This window comes from Sciurus vulgaris (genome assembly GCF_902686455.1).
Source record: "Sciurus vulgaris genome assembly, chromosome: 15".
In the NCBI taxonomy this organism is placed as follows: Eukaryota; Metazoa; Chordata; class Mammalia; order Rodentia; family Sciuridae; genus Sciurus; species Sciurus vulgaris.
This window is the reverse complement of record NC_136476.1, coordinates 84,657,478-84,675,333: the sequence shown is the minus strand read 5'-3', so window position 1 is coordinate 84,675,333 and position 17,856 is coordinate 84,657,478. Positions and strand designations below refer to the sequence as shown.

Below are 17,856 nucleotides of genomic sequence, written 5' to 3'. Positions count from 1 at the left end.
GAAGTGAGTCTATAGCGAGTGGACAGCAGACATATATTTAGTGGCCCCTTGACACTCCTGAGCCACACCAGCTGCCAGCACCCCCCGCCCTGGTTCTGGTCCCTGGCTTTCTCCTGCTCATCTCAGGGCAAAGCTGTAGACGTGGTAGATCTCATCAGGGAGGTTCTCCTGCCTCTCCTCAGCCAGGAGACTGAGGCCTGCGCTGCGGATGATCCTGCGGACCACGTCGAGGTCCCGGCACACACTGCTGTCCACGTCGTCCAGGATCACACCCTCCTGGGCCATGTTGTCTTTGATGACAATGATGCCATTGGGGCGGAGGCCCAGCTTACAGCGCCGCAGGAACTCAGCCAGATGCTGATCAGTCAGGTGGCCTGTGGAGGGTGAAGGCATGGTCACCAGGGGTGAGGCCAGTGCGAGCTGCCCCTGCATGCGAAGCACTGTGCGGCCACCTGGTCAGCAATCCTGAGCCCTGTTCATTTAAAAAGCCACTAGAGCTCAGAGGTTCCCTATGCAAAACCACACACTAAGCCTGCAGCTGGGACGGAACCCGACAAGGTGCCTCCAGCCTGCAGACACCAGCCCTCCTAGGCTTGGACTAGGCAGAGGGCTGGGTGAGGCGGGAACACCTGAAACTGCCCTCCCTACAGTCCACACGGTTTTCTTAGGACCACAGTGTACAGGGAGGGCCGGGCCCAGAGGGGCCACAGCAGGGCTGTGCTGCTGGCTGCGTCCTCAGCCAGGGCACAGCACCCTCCGGCCTAACCCGAGGGCGAAGCTGTGGCGCCAGCAGGACTGCTCCAGCAAGCTGCCAAGGCAGCCAGAGTTCAGACTCTTCACCTTACTTTAAAAAACTCTTAGCAAAGCTGTTTCATTTCTTGAATGCAGACAGGCATTGACATTTAATATTTTTCAAAAACTGCCCCTGGACAGATGGCAGGATTTGATTAAAAGAGCCTAGGAGAGGAGATCTGCCTTTGAGACCGTCTCTCCAAGGGCCTGGGGACTCTATAGAGTGGCAGGGCACGTGCAGGCAGGTGGGGAGGGCTGTGGGACACTCACCTATCACCCACTGGATCCAGATAACGTCGTAAGAGCCAGGCTCCGGCCTGAAGTCCTGCAGACCGCAGCAGAAGTAGTTCCTTACCCTCTTGCCCTCCTCCCCCAGGTAGCTCTTGGCTTTGGCCAGAAAGTCCTCTGTCATGTCAACCATATCCACCACTTTAAACAGTGGCAGGAGCAGCCGCTTGGTGATCCTCCCAATGCCAGCTCCACAGTCCAGAGCACAGGACGTTCCTGTCTTGTTTGGGCCTTCCTAAAAAGCAGAAAGCACAACTCACAGGGACCCCGTCACTGCAGAGGAGCCTTCCTCCTGGAGTCAGGAGCCAGCACCCGTTGTCACCGGACACTTGCTGGGCCTTGTGTTTCTAAGGAGAAGGGCCATTTCCACACGAAGGTGACAACCAACAGGTGCATCAATCTTTCACTACTGAGACCTCAGAAAACAACAGCACAGTGGGTTCAAGAGAACTGGAAGAGGGTCAACTGGTGAACAACGGTGCAAGGATGGGCAGTGGGTGCAGGACGCTCGGGAGAGAACAAGGTGCCACGCCCTTCAGTGCGCGCCAGGAGGGAGACAGGGAGTGGGCCTAGAAGGCTCCAGCCACCAGCACCAAGCCTGCCCAGCAAGTAACTAGGAGGTTGCGGGGGGCAGAAGGGCCGTCACCCATGCCCCAGTACCCACGGACACAACAGGAGCCCTTGTCCCCAATTACACGGAAGAGTCTGAAGCAAGACTTCCATTCCAGCACCTAAGAGCCCCCAGCATAACCAATCCTGCCTGAAGTCTTGAGACAGTCGAGTCTAGAAGCTGCAATCCCCCACCCCCAGCTCTAGGGTCTTAGTGCAGGCACTGATGGGGGACCAGAGAGCTGGCAGTGTTTCATGTGCAGGTGGCTCCCCATGCAGCCCCGCCGGTTGCCACCAGAGCCACAGCCTCTCCTCCTGGAGTGCACATCAGACCTGCCTACCCTCAGGAACCTCTGCAGGAACTTCCGGGAGCCTGCTGAGGTCGATGTTGGAGATGTGGCCATACCCCCCAAGCATGCCGTCCACCGTGGGTGGGATCTGCTTCCAGTACGTCTTGGCCTTTGAGTAGAACCTGCTTCTCGTCTTCTATCACCTCGCTCGTCATGCTGTCACCAGCTCTGGCTCTGCTCAAGCTCCCACACTCGGCAAGGGCACCCCTCCTGGGTAGAACAAGGAGCAAGTCAGCCCGGCCAGGTGCCACCCCAGGGTCCTGAGCCACACAACCCTGCAGGCACCCAGAACACTGGGGCTGCTAACCCTGCTCCACCCTCTGACGACAGCCCCTCCGGAAGATGTAGGACTCTTTCCTGGACAGCAGATGGCCAGCAGCCCAGAGAAGGACAAGGCCCACTCCGCATGGGGAGCCCCCCCCAACGCACACAATCTGCGGCAGAGGCAGTGACGGTGACAACATGTGCCACCAGATGAGACGGCAGGAGGGAGAGGATCCTGAAGGAGACAGGCGTGGAGAGTACATGCAGAGGGCCCTGGGTCTCCTCTGTCGATAGCAGGAAACCAAGAGCAAGGGGATGTGTGGGGACTACCCTGTGGCAGAGGAACTGGGAAATGCAGTGACAGTGCCAGCTAACGCGGGACAGGCAGTAGCAGCAGGGGCAGCTGATGACTCCTCGGTGCTTTGACTGCCCAGGGGATGGGCACTACCACCACCAGCTTGCAGACAAGGGGCCCCGTGTACAGGAAGAGGTCGGGGCCCAGCACACAGTGAGTGCATCCCCACAGCTCTTCCCGCCACGCAATGCCAGCCTAAGTGTCAACCCAAGCATGGCCTCCCAGAGGCCTTCCCCGGGCCGCCCGTGTAAAGTGAGTCCTTCAACACCCTGGGCTAACTGCAGGGTGTATTTCAACCTGGAATCACACTGTCCCCTTCTGTCCCTCAGCCTTGACTAGAACGAATGCTCTACAGAACAAGACCCTGCCATTTGCCAGGAGGCCCCTCCTCTCCATCCCAGACCCCACTCCTGCAGCAGATCAGGGCATTCTTCATAGGCAAGGTCGCACTGTCCTGCTGAGGGAGCAAAACAGAGGTGATCACACCCATATGCCCGAGGAGGGTCCAGTTCTCTGTAGGCCCGATTTTACAGAACCTGCTCACAGGGCCCAGGGAGAAGCCTGCTCAAAGCCCTCGTGGGATCCTGAACCAACTTGCAGTCTGATCCACCACTTCATCTTGAGGCAGAGGGGCCTGGGGTCACAAGAAGACAGCTAACTGAGGAGCCCAAGACCGCAGGCTGGAGGGCCCTTGGTTCTAAATACCACGCCTCCCACCCCCTCACCACAATGCCCCCCCATCAAGGTCCCAGGGCCGGAGTGGTGACTGGGGCGAGAAAACAGCACACTGCCCAGAATGCACTGTGGCTCCAACCCTGAAGTCAGGTGGCAACCTACTAGCTGTGGCAAGCACGTGGCACTGTTGTTCCTTGAAGCTGACAAAAAAGAAGTCACAAGCCCAAATGTCACTAGGCAGAGCCCGACAAGGGTGAGGACCCAGGCCAAGTGGGCTGCACACTCCCTGCCAACAGGCACCACAAACCGCATTCCGGCCCCTCCACCATCACCCAGAGGACACACCAACTCTGCCACACCGTTCTCGCAGAGCTCCATCCAGACCGGGCTCCACAGGACGACCCTGTGCCCCTTGTGCTGCCCACAGTCCCAGCAAACTGCTGGCCTTATGTTCAGATCTGTGCCCCACTGTGCTGGGAGGTCCTTGGAGAGTGACAGCTACATCCCAAGATCCACGGCACAGTTTCTCTGCTACCCCACTTAGCACATGCGTAGTCACCAAAAGCTTTCACTTCGCAGCAAATGGACAGAAAACTGGCTGCCAAACACTTAATGAGGGGGTGCACTCTGCCTCCTGGGGGGCAAGCTTTCCAGGAGCGGGGGGCGTTCCCTGACTGGCTGTCAAATGAATGAAAGAATGAGCCTTACACGGCTACAGCCACTTCTGCTTTTAAGGAAACCTACAAAGTCCGACCATTTCAAAACTGACAACACTGAAGGCTATCACCAACAACACAATTTTTGCTTTACCAAAAGCCTTACAACAATGATTCCTTTAAATGTCAAGATCCCCTGAATAATCTAATTTACAAGACTCCCACTTGCACACAGATTCTAGGAATGAGTCATCTAGGGAAGGCACTTCTAGGCCAGGAAACAGCATATCTAACTCCAACATTTACTCTAAAACGAATTCATAAATAAGCGTGATTTCCAAGGTCCTATCTGCACCTGGCCTTCCCTCCATTGTCCGCAGGTGAGTGGAGAGGAGGTTTCCTAGGAGCCAGAGGAAACAGCAAGGCTTGCTGGGCGCCCAACAAGAAGTTCCCCTTCACTCTGCCGCAGAGCACCGTGAAGAGCTACAGGGCCCAGGCAGGGCTGTGTGCAGCTGGGCCAGCTCAGAGGAAGGAAACCCTTGCTCCCTTGTCTGCCTCATGGCAGGCAGCATGTGAGCTGGACATCCTCGAGGTCATCTGGCCATCTCCCAGGTGTTCCAGTGTTTAGAGTGACAGCTGGGCAGCTGCCCCAGCCCCTTGTCTTCTCCCAGGATCCAGGGAAGAGAAAGGTGCTTGAACTGTCACCAGCATATGATATTCCTAAGAGAAAGTCTGAGAGCCACAAGAGGCAAAAGCCAGCCTAAGGCAGCCTGGAGGACAGCCTGTGCTCCCTGGACCTGTGCAGACAGCAGCTGACCAAGTGAGAAAGGCTGAAGGGGGAGCAGTTTAAAAACTGGGGGGAGGGTGATGCCGAAAACAAAGGCCGATGGAGTTACACCAACCGGCCTGAATCTTGGCTGTGTGAGCTCAGATAACATTCACCCCACTGTTCCTCGTTTCTTCCTCCATACAATGGGAACAGTGACACAGACCTTACAGAAAGGCTGTGATAACCGGGCATATGAAAAGGTGGAGGTACTCCACACACTCTCTTACCCGCTTAGAGATCAGGAATGGGATTCTCAGCCACTCTGCCGGTTATGAAATCAAATAAGGAAACACACTGAAATATCAATGCAGACTACAGGGTGCTGAAACATTCTTAAAGGGCTTCTGTTGGTGACGGACGGTCAAAAAGCAGACTCTAAAATCAGCAGGGGCAGGGGACTAGCTTCTTCCCCACTAGGCCCAGAACCACTGCAGTGGTTAAGAGGCTGTCCTGGCGATCTTATGTCTCTGGCCCTCACGGTAGCACGACACAGGTATCTGCAACCCTCCCAGTCCCCAGTGTACAGACAGAAATCGATTAAAATAACACACAGGACATCAGAAGCAGTTTTAAGTGACTTATCTCTGCCGTAGTCTCTCCCCTGGGGCTCAACCCATCTCACTGGGCAACCATGTCTATACATCACAACCTTGCTACACTCCCTGCCCCGCCCCATCATCGGGGCCTCTGACACCAGCGGCCTCAATCACCTAATGTACCCATGAGAGATCCGGGTCCAGAGGGAAAAAAGATCACACAGCTGGTGGGCAGCAGAACCTGGGCTTTTCGAGATGGCAGCCTCCCCGCAATCAAACTGACCTTGGCCTCAAGAGCTCCAGGCAGCAGCTCTCTTTTGAGCTGCACCTGTGCTCGCCTGGGGCTGGGGCTAGGCCAGGGTTAAATATGATAGCTCTGCGGGCTCAGCGCCGAACCTTGCGCTGATTCCTCGCAGTCAACCTCCGAGTGGGAGCTCTGCTCATCTCAGGAGGCACCGAGGCTCAGGGAGAGGAAGGGGCTTGCCGCGGCTTCCCTCCTCTACCCCGACCCGTGGCCCCGGCTCCGGCCCGCCCGGAGACACGCACGTGGGGCCGCGGCCAGCGCGCGCCGCGTCACGTGACGACCCGGGCCTCAGGGCGCCGAGGCAGTTGGGGGTCGGGCTCCCCGCGCCCGGCACCGGCGGCCGCCCCCCCGCCCCGCCTCGCGCTACTCACCCCGGGCTAGGGCTCCCGGGGCCGGGAGAAGGGGACGAGGAGGAGCGGGCGAGGGCGGCGGCGGCGAGAACCCCACGAGCCCGCAGCAGCTCCGCCGGGCCACCAGACGCCACACCTCGCGGCGCGCGCTGCCTTTGTCTGCGTACGTCACTTCCGGGCGCCCGGGGGCGGGGCCACGCGCAGCCCCGCCCCAGCACCGGCTCGCCCCGCCCCGCATGCTGGGGACCTAGCTTCTTTCCTGCGTGGAAGGACATCCCCCCTGCTTAAGGACAGAAGTGGCCACTGCGTTGCTCTTTCCTGGCCTCCTGCACGTGCAGCTGGAGGCTGCAAGGCTGGCCTTTAACAAACGAGTGTTGTTTTCCACTGGGGCGAAAAAGGGCGAAGAGGACCATTGGTGCTCACCCATCTCCATTAGCATCTGAAAGTAATTTACAAAAAAAAGAAAACTGAAGGAAAAGAAATATCCTTGGTTGTGCCAGGTGGTAGCAGCCGGCCCAATATAAAGAACAATTCATGGAGTTTCCATTCCATAAAGGACCCCCCATTCGTAGAAATTCTGGAGGGACCTTGAAACAGCTGCGTTGGAAACAGGAGCTTGCAGGTAGGTAGACTTGTTAACCTCTCCCAGCGTCAGCCTCCTCTTCTGCCAAATGAACTTAATAATTATCTCCTCTTCTCTAGATGAATGTAATCCTGACTAGACTTCCGATGTTCAGAGGATATCGCAGGACGTGGGATACTGCACGTCCTGCCTTCAGGAAATGGTAGATGTTGTAACGACAGTATTCAACTAAGTAAGTTCATTTCCCTCAACCAACATCCTGGTGTGAGATTTACAACGCCTCCTCTCGACCATGCACACAACGGGTGCTTAAAAAGTGTGTGCTTTAATGCAGTGAACACTGGCGAGTGCTCAAAGTCCCACTTGCAGTTAAGTCCCCTAAACCTGCTTGTGCACATGTTATTGGGGATCCCCTCTAGCGTAGGCCCACACCTAGTTCTCCTGGTCTGGGCCCCTCTCTCAAGCTTCATTTTTTATGTCTCTGGAAGAGATCCTAGGCAATTTTGATTGCTGGAGGTGTTTAAAATCCATATTGTATTTCCTGACAATGGAAGAGGACACCCTTCTCCACACTCAGGCCTCAAGCAGGTATAGCCAGCCTCCTGACCTTGATGCTTCTCACATCTCTGAATTTCCAAGCACATAGTAGTTGCTCAATAAATGTTTGCAGAATGCAAGGGTTAGAGGGCTGTGTAGAAACCATCTAGTTAATATAGCGTTCTTTGCCCATTAAAAACAAAAAACTCATACCCTTTAAATATTGACATTTCTGTCTCTCCCACTTGATATTCCAACTTCCAGAGGAAACATGCCTCTCCAAACCTAGTTGAGGAACTTTACAAACAATGGAGTACTGTCTGGGTTCAGTGGTGACACACCTGCAATTTGAGCTTGCTGGGAAGGCTGAGGTGGGAGGATTTCAAATTCAAGGCCAGCCTCAGTGATTCAGCAAGACACTGTCCCAAAACTGAAAAATAAAAAGGGCTGGGGATATAGCTCAGGGGCACATTGCCCTGGAGTTCAATCCCTAGCATTGCCAAAGAAAAAGAAAAAAGAAAATGGAATATCTTTTATAATGTTTCCTCCAGGAAGATGCCCTGTACTTTGAATGACAAAGTCATTTTATTTCATTTTCAAGTTATAAAATTATACCATGCCTGTAAAATACTTGTCTAAACTATATCATGTCACAATACATGAATTTCCTCCCTGTCCGCACCCAGCCAAGAGTCACAGTATTCTGTTTTTCCATGGAACCCTGAGAAGAGGTAAACTTGTTCAGCAATCATGTATTAAAAAGAAGCAAGGAGACAGCAAGGTGGCACATGCCTGTAATCCCAGTGACTCGGGAGGCTGAGGCAGGAGGATCAAGAGTTCAAGCCAGCCTCAGCAACAGGAAGGCACTAAGCAACTCAGTGACCTTGTCTCTAAATAAAATTCAAAATAGGGCTGGGGATATGGCTTAGTGGTCCAGTGCCCCTGAGTTCAATCCCTGGTACCCTCCACCAAAAAAAGGAAGCAGGTATGGGTGTGAGATTGGTTCTCCAAGTTTCCAGTCCTCTTGTATTCTTCACCCATTCCGGGTGGATGTTCCCACTTCCAGATCCACCCAGCCAAACATGACCCACTTTGGTTTCCTGAATCTGGAAGGGTGGCGGACATTATGCCCCTGCTTCCTGCTCAGGGCCGGGCTGCCCTGGCAGGAGTGCTGAGCCCTGTGGCTGCAGTCTGGCATCCAGGGCCTAAGGGCCCCGCCCTCTGTCTCCAGGCTTCAGTGCCCACTGTTCCTCCGATGGCCATGGGTGAGGACAGGCGGATCACAATGACTCTGAAGATGCCCAGGAAGCAGCTGGGAGGGGCTGGCAGAGGGACCGTGCAGGGGAAGATGGACCCTTCCAAGGACTAGCCTGTTAGAGGGCTCTAACCCTCAGGGACCCTTTGCTGGCTTCACCCAGGAGCCCCAGCAGGGTGAGTGTGATAACACCCAGGAGCCAGCTTAGAGCTGACCAACAATCTGGGGGTGGGTGTGGCAGGGAGGAAGCAGGCTCAGAGACCCCCAGCACCAGAGCTGAGGGGGTGACCAAGGCTCTCCCTCCCCAGAGGATGGGGGCTTGTTATAAATGAGACGGTTTGGGATGTAGCCTCAATAGGAGATCCTGGTTGATGCCCAAAGCCCCTGTCCCCAAAAACTGTCTTAGTCCACCCCAGATACAGAATCAGAATCTGGGGCGGGAGATGGGGGGAAATTCGGGCATATTTTCAGCAAGCTCACACTGTGAGGGGGCTTCTAATGCACCACCAGGACTGGGAGGCTGCTGGGGCTGGGGGCCTCCTCTTTTCAGGATGGTTCCAGGTTTTCCTAGTTCCGCGTGGAGCGCTTACAGTAATAGCCTCCAAGATGCTAGGTGCTTTCTACCAGCGCGGGGCCCTTTCACTGTCACAAAGAGGCAGGTGCCCACAGAGGAGCACAGGGAGAGAGCGCTTGGAGAAATTCACTGGCTCCCCAAGTTTACAAAACTAATGAGTGGAACCAAGACCCCGAATACTAGTCATTTTGAACATAATAAGAATGGCCGCTTGCCTCGGTTGAGTATGTTCAATGTGCTTGGCACTGTTCCAAGCGACTGACATGTACTCGCTCATGTAAACGTCACAGCAACCCAAAAAGGTGGGTACTCTTGCCGTCACCACTTTTTCAGGAGAGGGAACCAGGGACTGAGCGGGTTCTAGCCTTAGGCCACTCTCTGTCGCCAAGCCGGTGGCATTGCCCCAAGCCGCACTGCCCCACGCGGGAGACCCGGGTCTGTCCTATGCCCTCCGGTCCAGCGCGCACGCCGCCCACCGCCCAGGCTGGCGTGAGGACGTCCTGAGCTGAGCTCAGCGCCCAGCATGTTCCGGCGTCACCCCGGCCGGGGGCCCCAGCAGGTGGCGCCCAAGGGGTGTCCCGGTGCTGGCGATCGACGGAGACCCCAGGTGCTGCCCAAGCTGCCCTCGCCGGAGCGCCGAGCCGGCCGTTGCGCGGGGTGCGCGGGGTGCGCGGGAGCCTCGGGGTGCTCACACGCCTCCAGGGCCTACTCTCCGTGGGTGGCCAGGAGCGGGGACACCAAGCCCGGGCGGGGCGCAGGGAGTCCACCGTCGCGCCTGCCCAGCCTGCACACCGTGACCTCGCGGGGCGCGCAGGACTGCGCGGGGCTGAGGACCCTGCTGCTTGCCGCCGCTGCTCTCCACCGACCGGCCGCGGGGGTCCGCGTGCCGGTGGCCCCCCGCCTGGGCGGGGGCCAGGACCCCAGAGGGGCGTGGCCGAGGAGGACCCCCTGGGCGCGCTGCTGGGAGAGTTCCTCCCCAGCAGGTTCCGAGAGTTGCCTGCACCAGTTGCGACAGAAGTGTGCGGAGCAGCCCGAGCCGCAGAGTGAGGCCGGGCCCGGCGGGGGCCGGGGGCGGGAGTTCGGGCCGGCTCGCCAGCCCGCGGCTCCAAAGCTGGTGCTGACGTTAGCTGAGGGTCTCAACTCCCTGAGGTCTGCGGACGCCCCAGGGTCATGAGTAAGAGGCTCCTAGTAAGGACTGTCCTCTAGCTCACAAGCACTTCCCTCCCGGTTCCCAGTGTCGGCAGCACCACGATATCAAAAGTGTGTGTACCAGCCCCGGGGAAGTTCTTCTCAGTGCCACACCTGCCCACTCCTCTCAGACCTGTGGTAAGTGTCAGGGGCCTTCTGGGCGGCGACTAGGCGTCCAAGGATGCTTACAGGTCGGGAGACCCTGACCATCTGACCACTCACGCTTGGCGTGGCCTATTTGTCTCCAAGGGGCCAGCCATCACACTTCCAGGACAGTTGTGGGAAGATTTCGCTCCATCAGACACGGTCCCTGAGTCACCAAAGAGGTGATCCGCCACAATTCACCACGGGCAGGAACACCAGCCAGTGAGTGGGGGCAGGGGGAGTGGTCGGGAGTGGGGGTGGGTGTTCTTTCCTCCCTACTTCCTGTCTTTTACTCTCAAATCTATCCATTCATTCACCTCTCCGTTCCATCATCCGTCCGTCTGTCCATGTGTCCATCTATTAATCAGGTCTTCCATCGGTGCGTTCCTAATTCATCCCTGAACCCATTCGTGTCCACCCATCCATCCTTGCACACATCACATCCGTGCACCAGCTCTGCTACAACCCATGTGTGAATCTTGCCAGCTATCCCGCCAGCCATGTAGCAACTCCCAGGGTTCTGTGCACCCATCCATGAGTCAGTGACAACCATCTACAGTCCTTCCATTCACTAGTAAATCCTGGACACCGTCCAGCCCTCCAGCCTGCTCCTAGTCATGAACCCGTCCACACGTGGCCATGCCCCTCTGCATATTCAGCCACCCCCATGTTCACCTACCCATCCAGCCAGGCTTCAGTCTTGCCTTCAGACCTGTGCATCAATCCAGCAGCCCATCCACCATCATTCATTCCTTTCTTCTTCTAACTTTTATTAGGTTTTACTATGTATCAAATATTGGTGGAGAAAATAAGAGATGGGCAGTCAGAGAAGAGCTTGGCAGTGGAGCTGCCTGGTCCTGGATGCCAGAGCTCTAAGGGAGGAGGGGAAGAAACCAGAAAGCCCCTCCTGCTTAAGCAGATTTAAGCAAGGGGAAGGGTGGAGAGCGCTGCAGAGGAGCTCCAGGTCCGGCGGCACAGATGCATCCCATATATACCACCCGCCCCTGCACGCAGCAGAGGCACTGAGGGCCCCTCACATCCCTCTGCTGGCCCCAGAGCCCTTCAGGCCCCAGTTCTCCACGCAGACACTATTGATGGGTCAGAGTAGGAGCCATAAGAGCAACACATTCACCAGCCTAGACACTAAAACAGACCAACAAGCGCACTGCTTCTCACCCGATGTGTCAATCTGTGTCAGTTGTGCATGGGACTAGGCAGGGACAGACGTGCACATTCAGGAGTGCAAACTTGAGCACCTACCAGGTATGAGATTCCCAGTGGGGGACACTGGGGTGCAGGAGCTCAGGCTCCAAGCGGCCCTCCCTGGAGGCAGAGACACCACCATCTCACACGGCAGGCAGATTTGGGGAAGGCTTTGTCTGGCCCTCAGCATAGAGCTGAGTTCTCAAACCCATGACTGTTGACTAGCTAGCTTGGACCCAACGCCTGTGGCCAGGCACTGTCCTCATCTCCCAGCTGCCTGGTTCTTTGGTGGGCCAAGGAGAAGCAACCCCTCTGCATCCACACAAAAATGTGGTCAGGTAAATGGATGCAAACATACAAATATGCTTATATATAAGGTGGATGTCAGAGCCCTGGGTGGGCCAAGCAGGCCTCCTGCAGCTTGGCCCTTGAAGGACAATAAATTACAATTTCACATTACTTTTTTTTTGGTACTGGGAACTGAACCCAGGGGCGCTTAATCACTGAGCCACATCCCTATCCCTTTGTATTTTTTATTTAGAGACAGGGTCTTACTAATCTTAGGACCTCACTAAGTTGCTGAGGCTGGCCTTGACTTTTGATCCTCCTGCCTCAGCCTCCCCAGTTGCTAGGATTACAGGCATGCACCACTGTGCCCAGCTCTTATGGTACATTTAAACATAACAGATAGACTTTATTGAGCACAAACCCCTGCCAGGTCCTGGACTAGATGCCACACTTGACACTCATCCAACTCATATGAGGCTGGAATTATCACGTCAGTATTATAGAAGACACGATTTGGAGGAGAAAATTGCAGAATGGAGATCTGAGGGTGGTCTGCTGACGGACATGCAGCTGGGACAGGGCATGATTGAGATTGAGATGGACAGATGCAGAACCCCGCCAGTTAAGGGTGTTCACACTGAGCCAGCTGACGGTGCCTGGTGGGGTGCTCTTCCACCTACATCATGTCTTTGCAACCCTGAGGTGTGCAGGATGCCCACCCCCATTTTACATACAAGGAAACCGAGGCCCAAGAGTCCAGATTGAAAGCCAGGACCACCTGATGCCTGGGCGTGAATTCTTACCCTTTCTGCTCACTCTGCTACATGAGCCTGCCGGCTCTGGAACCAGGACGCAGATCGCAGCTCCATCCCTTTCCAGCTGTGTGACTGCAAAATCTCTGCACCTCAGTTTCCTCATCTACAAAATGGGCAGAAAAAGCATATCCCATGAGGGAGTGTGGGTTTGGTGGGCATTCCTCGGGGGACCCGTGACCTCCAGGTGGGTCGTGATCTGCCAAGCCGGCAGCTGTGGCTAGGGCTGCTTTACTTCCTTGACTTACGGACAAGGGGAGCCGCCTGTTCAGGATCACATGGGAGACCGGTCTGGGGAGGTGTGCTGTCAGGTGAATGGGGGCTTCATGCTCAGGCCCCGCTCCCCCTACCCCTCTCTCATCAGGCTCCACAGCACACAGGTCCCCAAGGCCAAGGCTCACAACTCCTCTGGGGAAGGCTTGGGGTACCGCAGGCGCTGTTGTCCTTTCCGGGTCCGATTCGCTGACGAGACCCTACGAGACAGCGCCCTCCGCTACTTAGAGCGCCACTGTGCAGGTAAGCAGGCAGGACGGGAAGCCCTGGGACTCCAGAAAGTTCCATCCTGGAGTGTAGCGGGCAGAGGCTGTGAATCTGGGCTCCCAGAGTCAAGGGCGGCCCCTGGCTCTGCAGAGGAAGTACCTGTGGAGAAATTTCTCTTCAGAGGGTTTCCAGGTGACCTTCAAGGACCAAGGCCCAGAGTGTCCCAAGGTCTGTGATGTCAGGGGGCAGCTGCAGTATGAGCCAGAAAACAAAGGCCGCCCAGGTCTGGCCATCACTACAGGACTCATGACTGCCTCACCGCACACCGGCACAGGGGCTGGGAAAGGTCCGGAAGCCACCAGAAGAGGAAGCCTCTCTGCTGGGGATGGTCGACCCCAGCAGCCCACAGGATCTCAGGCCCACCAGGCCCAGGTTCCCAGGCATAAGTTTGCCTTCAGTTCTCCAGGGACGGACGTAATGACGTGTGTGTTGGTACAGTTTCCAGGAAGGTCACTGACGTGGGTGGTAGGAGGCAGGAGGGGAGAGGCGGAAGTCCTCGCGCTGGCTAACTATCACGCGGCTCCACCTTCTCTGCAAATCCAGCGGCACTAGGGCTTCCAGGAGGCGACACCTCCACAGCATCTGCTATATGCACTTTCAGGAAATGCCCCCAAACTTCCCTGTTCGTCGTCCTGCAAAATAGGACATTTGCTGATTCAGGAGGGATCCTATTTAGCCTCCTTAGAGTCACAGGAAATTGGAGACCAAAGCTGTCATGATTTTCACCCAACTTCTTGTTGTTCGATGGGGAAACCAAGGCAGAAAGGGCTTATGGAGGTGACATTGAAGCCAGGAGTAGAAGGCAGAGTATCCCTGGAAACCCAAGGACAGGATAAGCCTGAATGCCAGTTGGGAGACACTTGGTTGTTGGCCACAGGAGCTGAGCTGTACCCCAGAGCAGCAGGGCCTGCAGGGGACATGGGGACATGGGCCTCAGGAAGCACTTAGCCACCCTTTCCATCCCCGGGCAGTCACTGCGGGTTCCGGATCCCTGACCAGCTTGAATGGCCGCTTTGGGACCAAGGCAGGCTCCCCGCTGGGAGACACCCCTCCCTGCCTCTCCTCAGGATTCTCAGCATTGTCTCTGGGATTTCCGTGGGGGGAGGGTGATTGGCCATCGCTTTGCAGGAAAGAGGGTCTCTTTGGGGCTGGAGCCAGAGTGTGGGTACTGGGGGCACAGCTTGCATAATAGCAGCACAATAGTCACGCGAAGCAGTTTTAAAACCTGAGCCTTCTCTGGAGCAGCCAGAGGCACTGGGGAGCCTGGGGTTGCCATGGAGACAGGGCTCTGCCCGGCCTTGTCTGCCAGAGGGAGGAGGGAAGGGGGTGCCAGTGTCCCTCCAGGGCAAGACTCACAGTGCCCTCTCTCCTCTAGTCCCGTCAAACATCAAGAGCAGGACCACCCTGCTGCCAGCGGTATCGGATCAGGTGTTCGGGAGCGTTCAGAAATGGCTGGAGAGTTTGCCCAAAGCCGTATCCCCCAGGGCCAAGGAAGAAGCCAGGACCAGCTCCTGGTGCCGGGACTGCCCGCGCCTGTGAGGCTTTGGGGAAGGTGACGGGACTCACAAGCACTGACTGGCCGTGCCCCGCGGCCCTCCCCGTTCGGCAGCAGGAGGGCTGGGGGCTGAGCCTCATGGGGTACCTGACTTGGGGTCCACGGAGCTCTCGGGCTCCTGTCTCCCCCAGGTTCCCCCAGGAGCTGCAGGGCTACCTTTCTAAGGACGCCTCAGTGAAGAGCCGGCTGCCAGGGCCGTTCATCCCCAGGGCCCCCACCCAGAGGCAGAGGGGGCCCCTCAGAACCTCCCTGGACACCCTCAACATCCTGGATCAGGTGGGCAGATTGCCCTGCTCCTGGAGGCAAAAGCTGGTGAGCACCTGCTGGCAGCTGCCACCCAGTGCTCCGTGTGTGCCGAGGGCTCACAGTGGCCGGGAGTGCATTCCTGTCTCCCTGCAGGGGCACAGGAGGGGGCGGGCTGTCCGGCTGCACCCACAGGCCCTGCGCCTGTCTGCATCTCAGTTTCCTCGTCTGTAACAGGGGGTTGACGGCAGCACCTGCCCCCTCGGGCGGCGGTGCCGAATCCTGCTGGCCCCAGGCAGCCCCGGCTCCTGCCTGAGGCCCCGGCAGCGCCCAGCTGACCCTCCTCACTCTAGGAGTCCTTCCTGCCCAACTTGGTGCTGCAGTCCATCCTGAAGCGAGGCCGCCCCGAGGGCTACCAGCTCCTCCTGCCTTCCACAGTCCTGCAGCAGGCTCGGAGGTGAATGCCCATGCAGCCCCAGTCCAGGGGAGCGCCCAGGCCCGGCAGTGAGAAGGGTGCCCCCTGCCCCACCAATAAACGCACATCCCAGGTGGCCGAGATCTGCCACTAGGTCTCACGTACAAGCCTCTCAGTGCCTGATGGGGGCTCCAGGGGCTCCAGGGCTGGGGGAGGATCGGGCTAGACTCACAGCAGGGACGGGGCCGAGTGGGGAACCACAGCTTCCTCAGGCTCCGGGCTTGTTCCCAGAACCTTCCTGCTGGAAGGTGGGAGGCCCTGCAGGGCCTCAAGCCTGGAGCCAGTCTGGCGACCTAGACCAGCTCACACTCGAGAGGGGTCCCAGCCGTGCTCTCAGCCTGAGGTGAAGAAGGACACCCCTTCACCCCACCTGTTTTTGATGCCAGAGGCTGATCTGCTGACCTTCCTCTATGGGGTGAGGGCATCCAGACCCCAGTCCAGGAAAAAAAGCCCTGTACATTCCTGTGGGTTCCTGGGACCTGGTTCATGTAGGGCAAGCATGGGGCAGGCTGTTGCCCGATGGGCAGTGTTGGGGGCATAGAAAGACAAGGTGGTAGGTGCTGCCTGGAGTGTGGTCCCGCTGCTGCACTGACCCGGACGTCCCCATACACCTGTGTGCCAATCCCTGGGCAGAGTTTGAGCCCCCTCCTCCTCTCTCCCTGCCCTTTGCCCCCATCCCCTGGTCCTGGTCGGATCCAGGTCTTTATCGCCACCTCCTGGCCAGTGAGGAATCAGTCATGGAATCCACAATGGGCACCTCCTTGAAAAGGGAACAGGTTGCTCAGGGTGGGATTTGGGTTGAACAGCGGTGGGTGGGTGACCCTGGGGCCCCGATGGGTTGCGCATGCCGGAAGCCTTTTATGGAGAGAAGCCCCGGCTCGAAGAAAGGCAGGTGGCAGATCCAGACACAATTTGGACACACCCTGCGGGGGAAGCGATGGGCTAGCCCTCAGCCCCGACCCCGCACGGGGGCTGGAGCAGGCTCAGTCGCTGTATGGTCCTCCCCGCATCTGCCTTTCACGCCCAGCCCTTCTCCCTAACCCAGGATTTAATGTCCTGCAGAGCCGGCGGGGCTCGGAGAAGGCGGGTTCTACAGCACCTCCCCGCGGTGACCTTGAGCAGCCCACCGCGCCCGCTCTGCGCCTCAGTTTCCCCGCCCGGCCGCCGGCTGCAGCGGCCCCGCGCGCCCACGCGGGGGCAGTGTTGGCCTGGCTTTGGCGTCGCCCGGCGCGGCCCAAACTTCTCAGCCTCTCGCTCCGGGGTCGGAAACTTTTCCCCTCCCGCGGCGCGGGCTGCGCGGCCGCCTCCCCTCCTGCGCGCCAGCCCGCTGCGTCCCTCCGCCGCACCTGCCCGCGCCGCGGCCCGGCCCGGGAGGCGCGCGCCCCTGCCTCTCTCGTGCTTTGTTGTCATCGTCGTCGCCGAAGCTGCGGACCCTAAACTGCTCAGCCGCGGCAGCGCGGAGGGCACCTAGCCTGGAGACCCAGGCCGCGCCCAGCGCCGGGTCCAGCCGGTGCTCTCCGGGCGCGTCTGCGGGGTTCGGGCGCCGCGCGAGGGGACCCTGCGCGCCGCCACCTCCCGCCAGTCTCCTCCTGCCCTGCGCCACGGACCGGACGTGGAGACTGCGACCAGAGGACGCCGAGTCACGCGCCCCGCAGCCCACGGATCGCACACACGTGCGGAGACACGCGCGGGCACAGTGACACGCACGCGGGGACGCGCGCCACACCCACAGGCACATTGACACGCACCACCTAGAGGAACAGCACCCCCACGCGGAGGGGCACACGCCACACGCGCACGCCACGCAGCGCACACACCAGGGAGGCGCGCCGTGGGCAGGGGCGCACTCCGCAGCGCATTCAGGAAGGCAGCACGCCCCTCAAAGACACCTCACAGATGCCACTTCACAGACACCCCTGTGCACACCTGCAGCCCTGTGCCTGGCGCCCCACGCTTACAGCCAGGGCCTTTCGGGCACCCCAGCCCCCATATTTGGGCATCACGCGTTGACCTGGAGTCCTCAGGTACTTTCCCTCGGGCCTCTGGCCTGAGGAGGTACCTGGCTGCCCAGCACCGTGACCCCTGCTGCAAGCAGAACCAGAACTTGGGGTGACCAAGATGGGGGTGAAGAGGGAATGGGCATCTTCTGCTGTCCCCAGTCCTAGATCTCTCACCCTCCCTCCTGTGACCCTGATCCGTCCCCCCAGGGTTCCAACAGGGCCTTTTTCACTGGTACATTTCCGTTTAGGGCTGGCCACCTGCCAGCCTGGGCTCCAGGGAGGGGCATGGCGGGAAGGCTGGAAAATTCCTGCTCCCCCAGATTCAGGCTGCCCGAGCCCCTGGGGCAGGATGGGGCACCTTCCGACCACCTCACTGTGAGCAGCCGCAGCCAGTCTTTGGCCCGAGACCGGTGGTTGGGCACTGGCAGCCTCAGGGCCAGACCAGTGAGGG

At 58.3% G+C, this 17,856-nt stretch overlaps 2 protein-coding genes and 1 long non-coding RNA gene across 8 annotated transcripts; 1 reads left to right on the top strand and 2 right to left on the bottom strand.

Moving 5' to 3' along the window:
• Nucleotides 1-14: 14 nt before the first annotated feature.
• On the bottom strand, nt 15-6,188 carry NTMT1 (N-terminal Xaa-Pro-Lys N-methyltransferase 1). Its single transcript, XM_079113351.1, is given in 6 exon segments — nt 15-374; nt 1,063-1,315; nt 2,031-2,063; nt 2,065-2,160; nt 2,162-2,249; nt 6,030-6,188. Coding segments are annotated over 5 exon segments (672 nt in total). The 5' UTR covers nt 2,195-2,249; nt 6,030-6,188; the 3' UTR covers nt 15-117.
• On the top strand, nt 2,262-15,526 carry LOC306645469 (uncharacterized protein C9orf50). 6 transcript variants are annotated; one of them, XM_079113357.1, is made up of 7 exons: nt 6,303-6,630; nt 10,193-10,283; nt 10,395-10,511; nt 12,957-13,108; nt 14,508-14,667; nt 14,819-14,963; nt 15,284-15,526. In XM_079113357.1, exons 1-7 carry the CDS (start codon nt 6,543-6,545, stop codon nt 15,389-15,391), a joined length of 861 nt encoding a protein of 286 aa, XP_078969483.1. In that variant the 5' UTR covers nt 6,303-6,542; the 3' UTR covers nt 15,392-15,526. The 6 variants fall into 6 exon arrangements, with proteins under 6 accessions (XP_078969482.1, XP_078969483.1, XP_078969481.1 ...); XM_079113355.1 differs by having other exon boundaries at nt 14,819-14,999; XM_079113354.1 differs by having other exon boundaries at nt 15,168-15,525.
• On the bottom strand, nt 11,363-17,416 carry LOC306645472. The gene is made up of 3 exons (XR_013759666.1): nt 16,752-17,416; nt 13,232-13,764; nt 11,363-12,698 (listed from the first exon to the last, which is right to left on the bottom strand). It is a non-coding gene; the product is annotated as an uncharacterized lncRNA (long non-coding RNA).
• Between the last annotated feature and the right edge of the window lie 440 nt (nt 17,417-17,856).

Coding starts and splice junctions, on each gene's coding strand:
- LOC306645469 (XM_079113352.1), top strand. CDS start 6,543: ATGGAGTTTCCATTCCATAAAGGACCCCCCATTCGTAGAAATTCTGGA. Junction 6,631..10,192: donor TTGGAAACAGGAGCTTGCAG/GTAGGTAGACTT, acceptor CCCGGTTCCCAG/TGTCGGCAGCACCACGATAT. Junction 13,109..14,507: donor CTTAGAGCGCCACTGTGCAG/GTAAGCAGGCAG, acceptor TCTCTCCTCTAG/TCCCGTCAAACATCAAGAGC.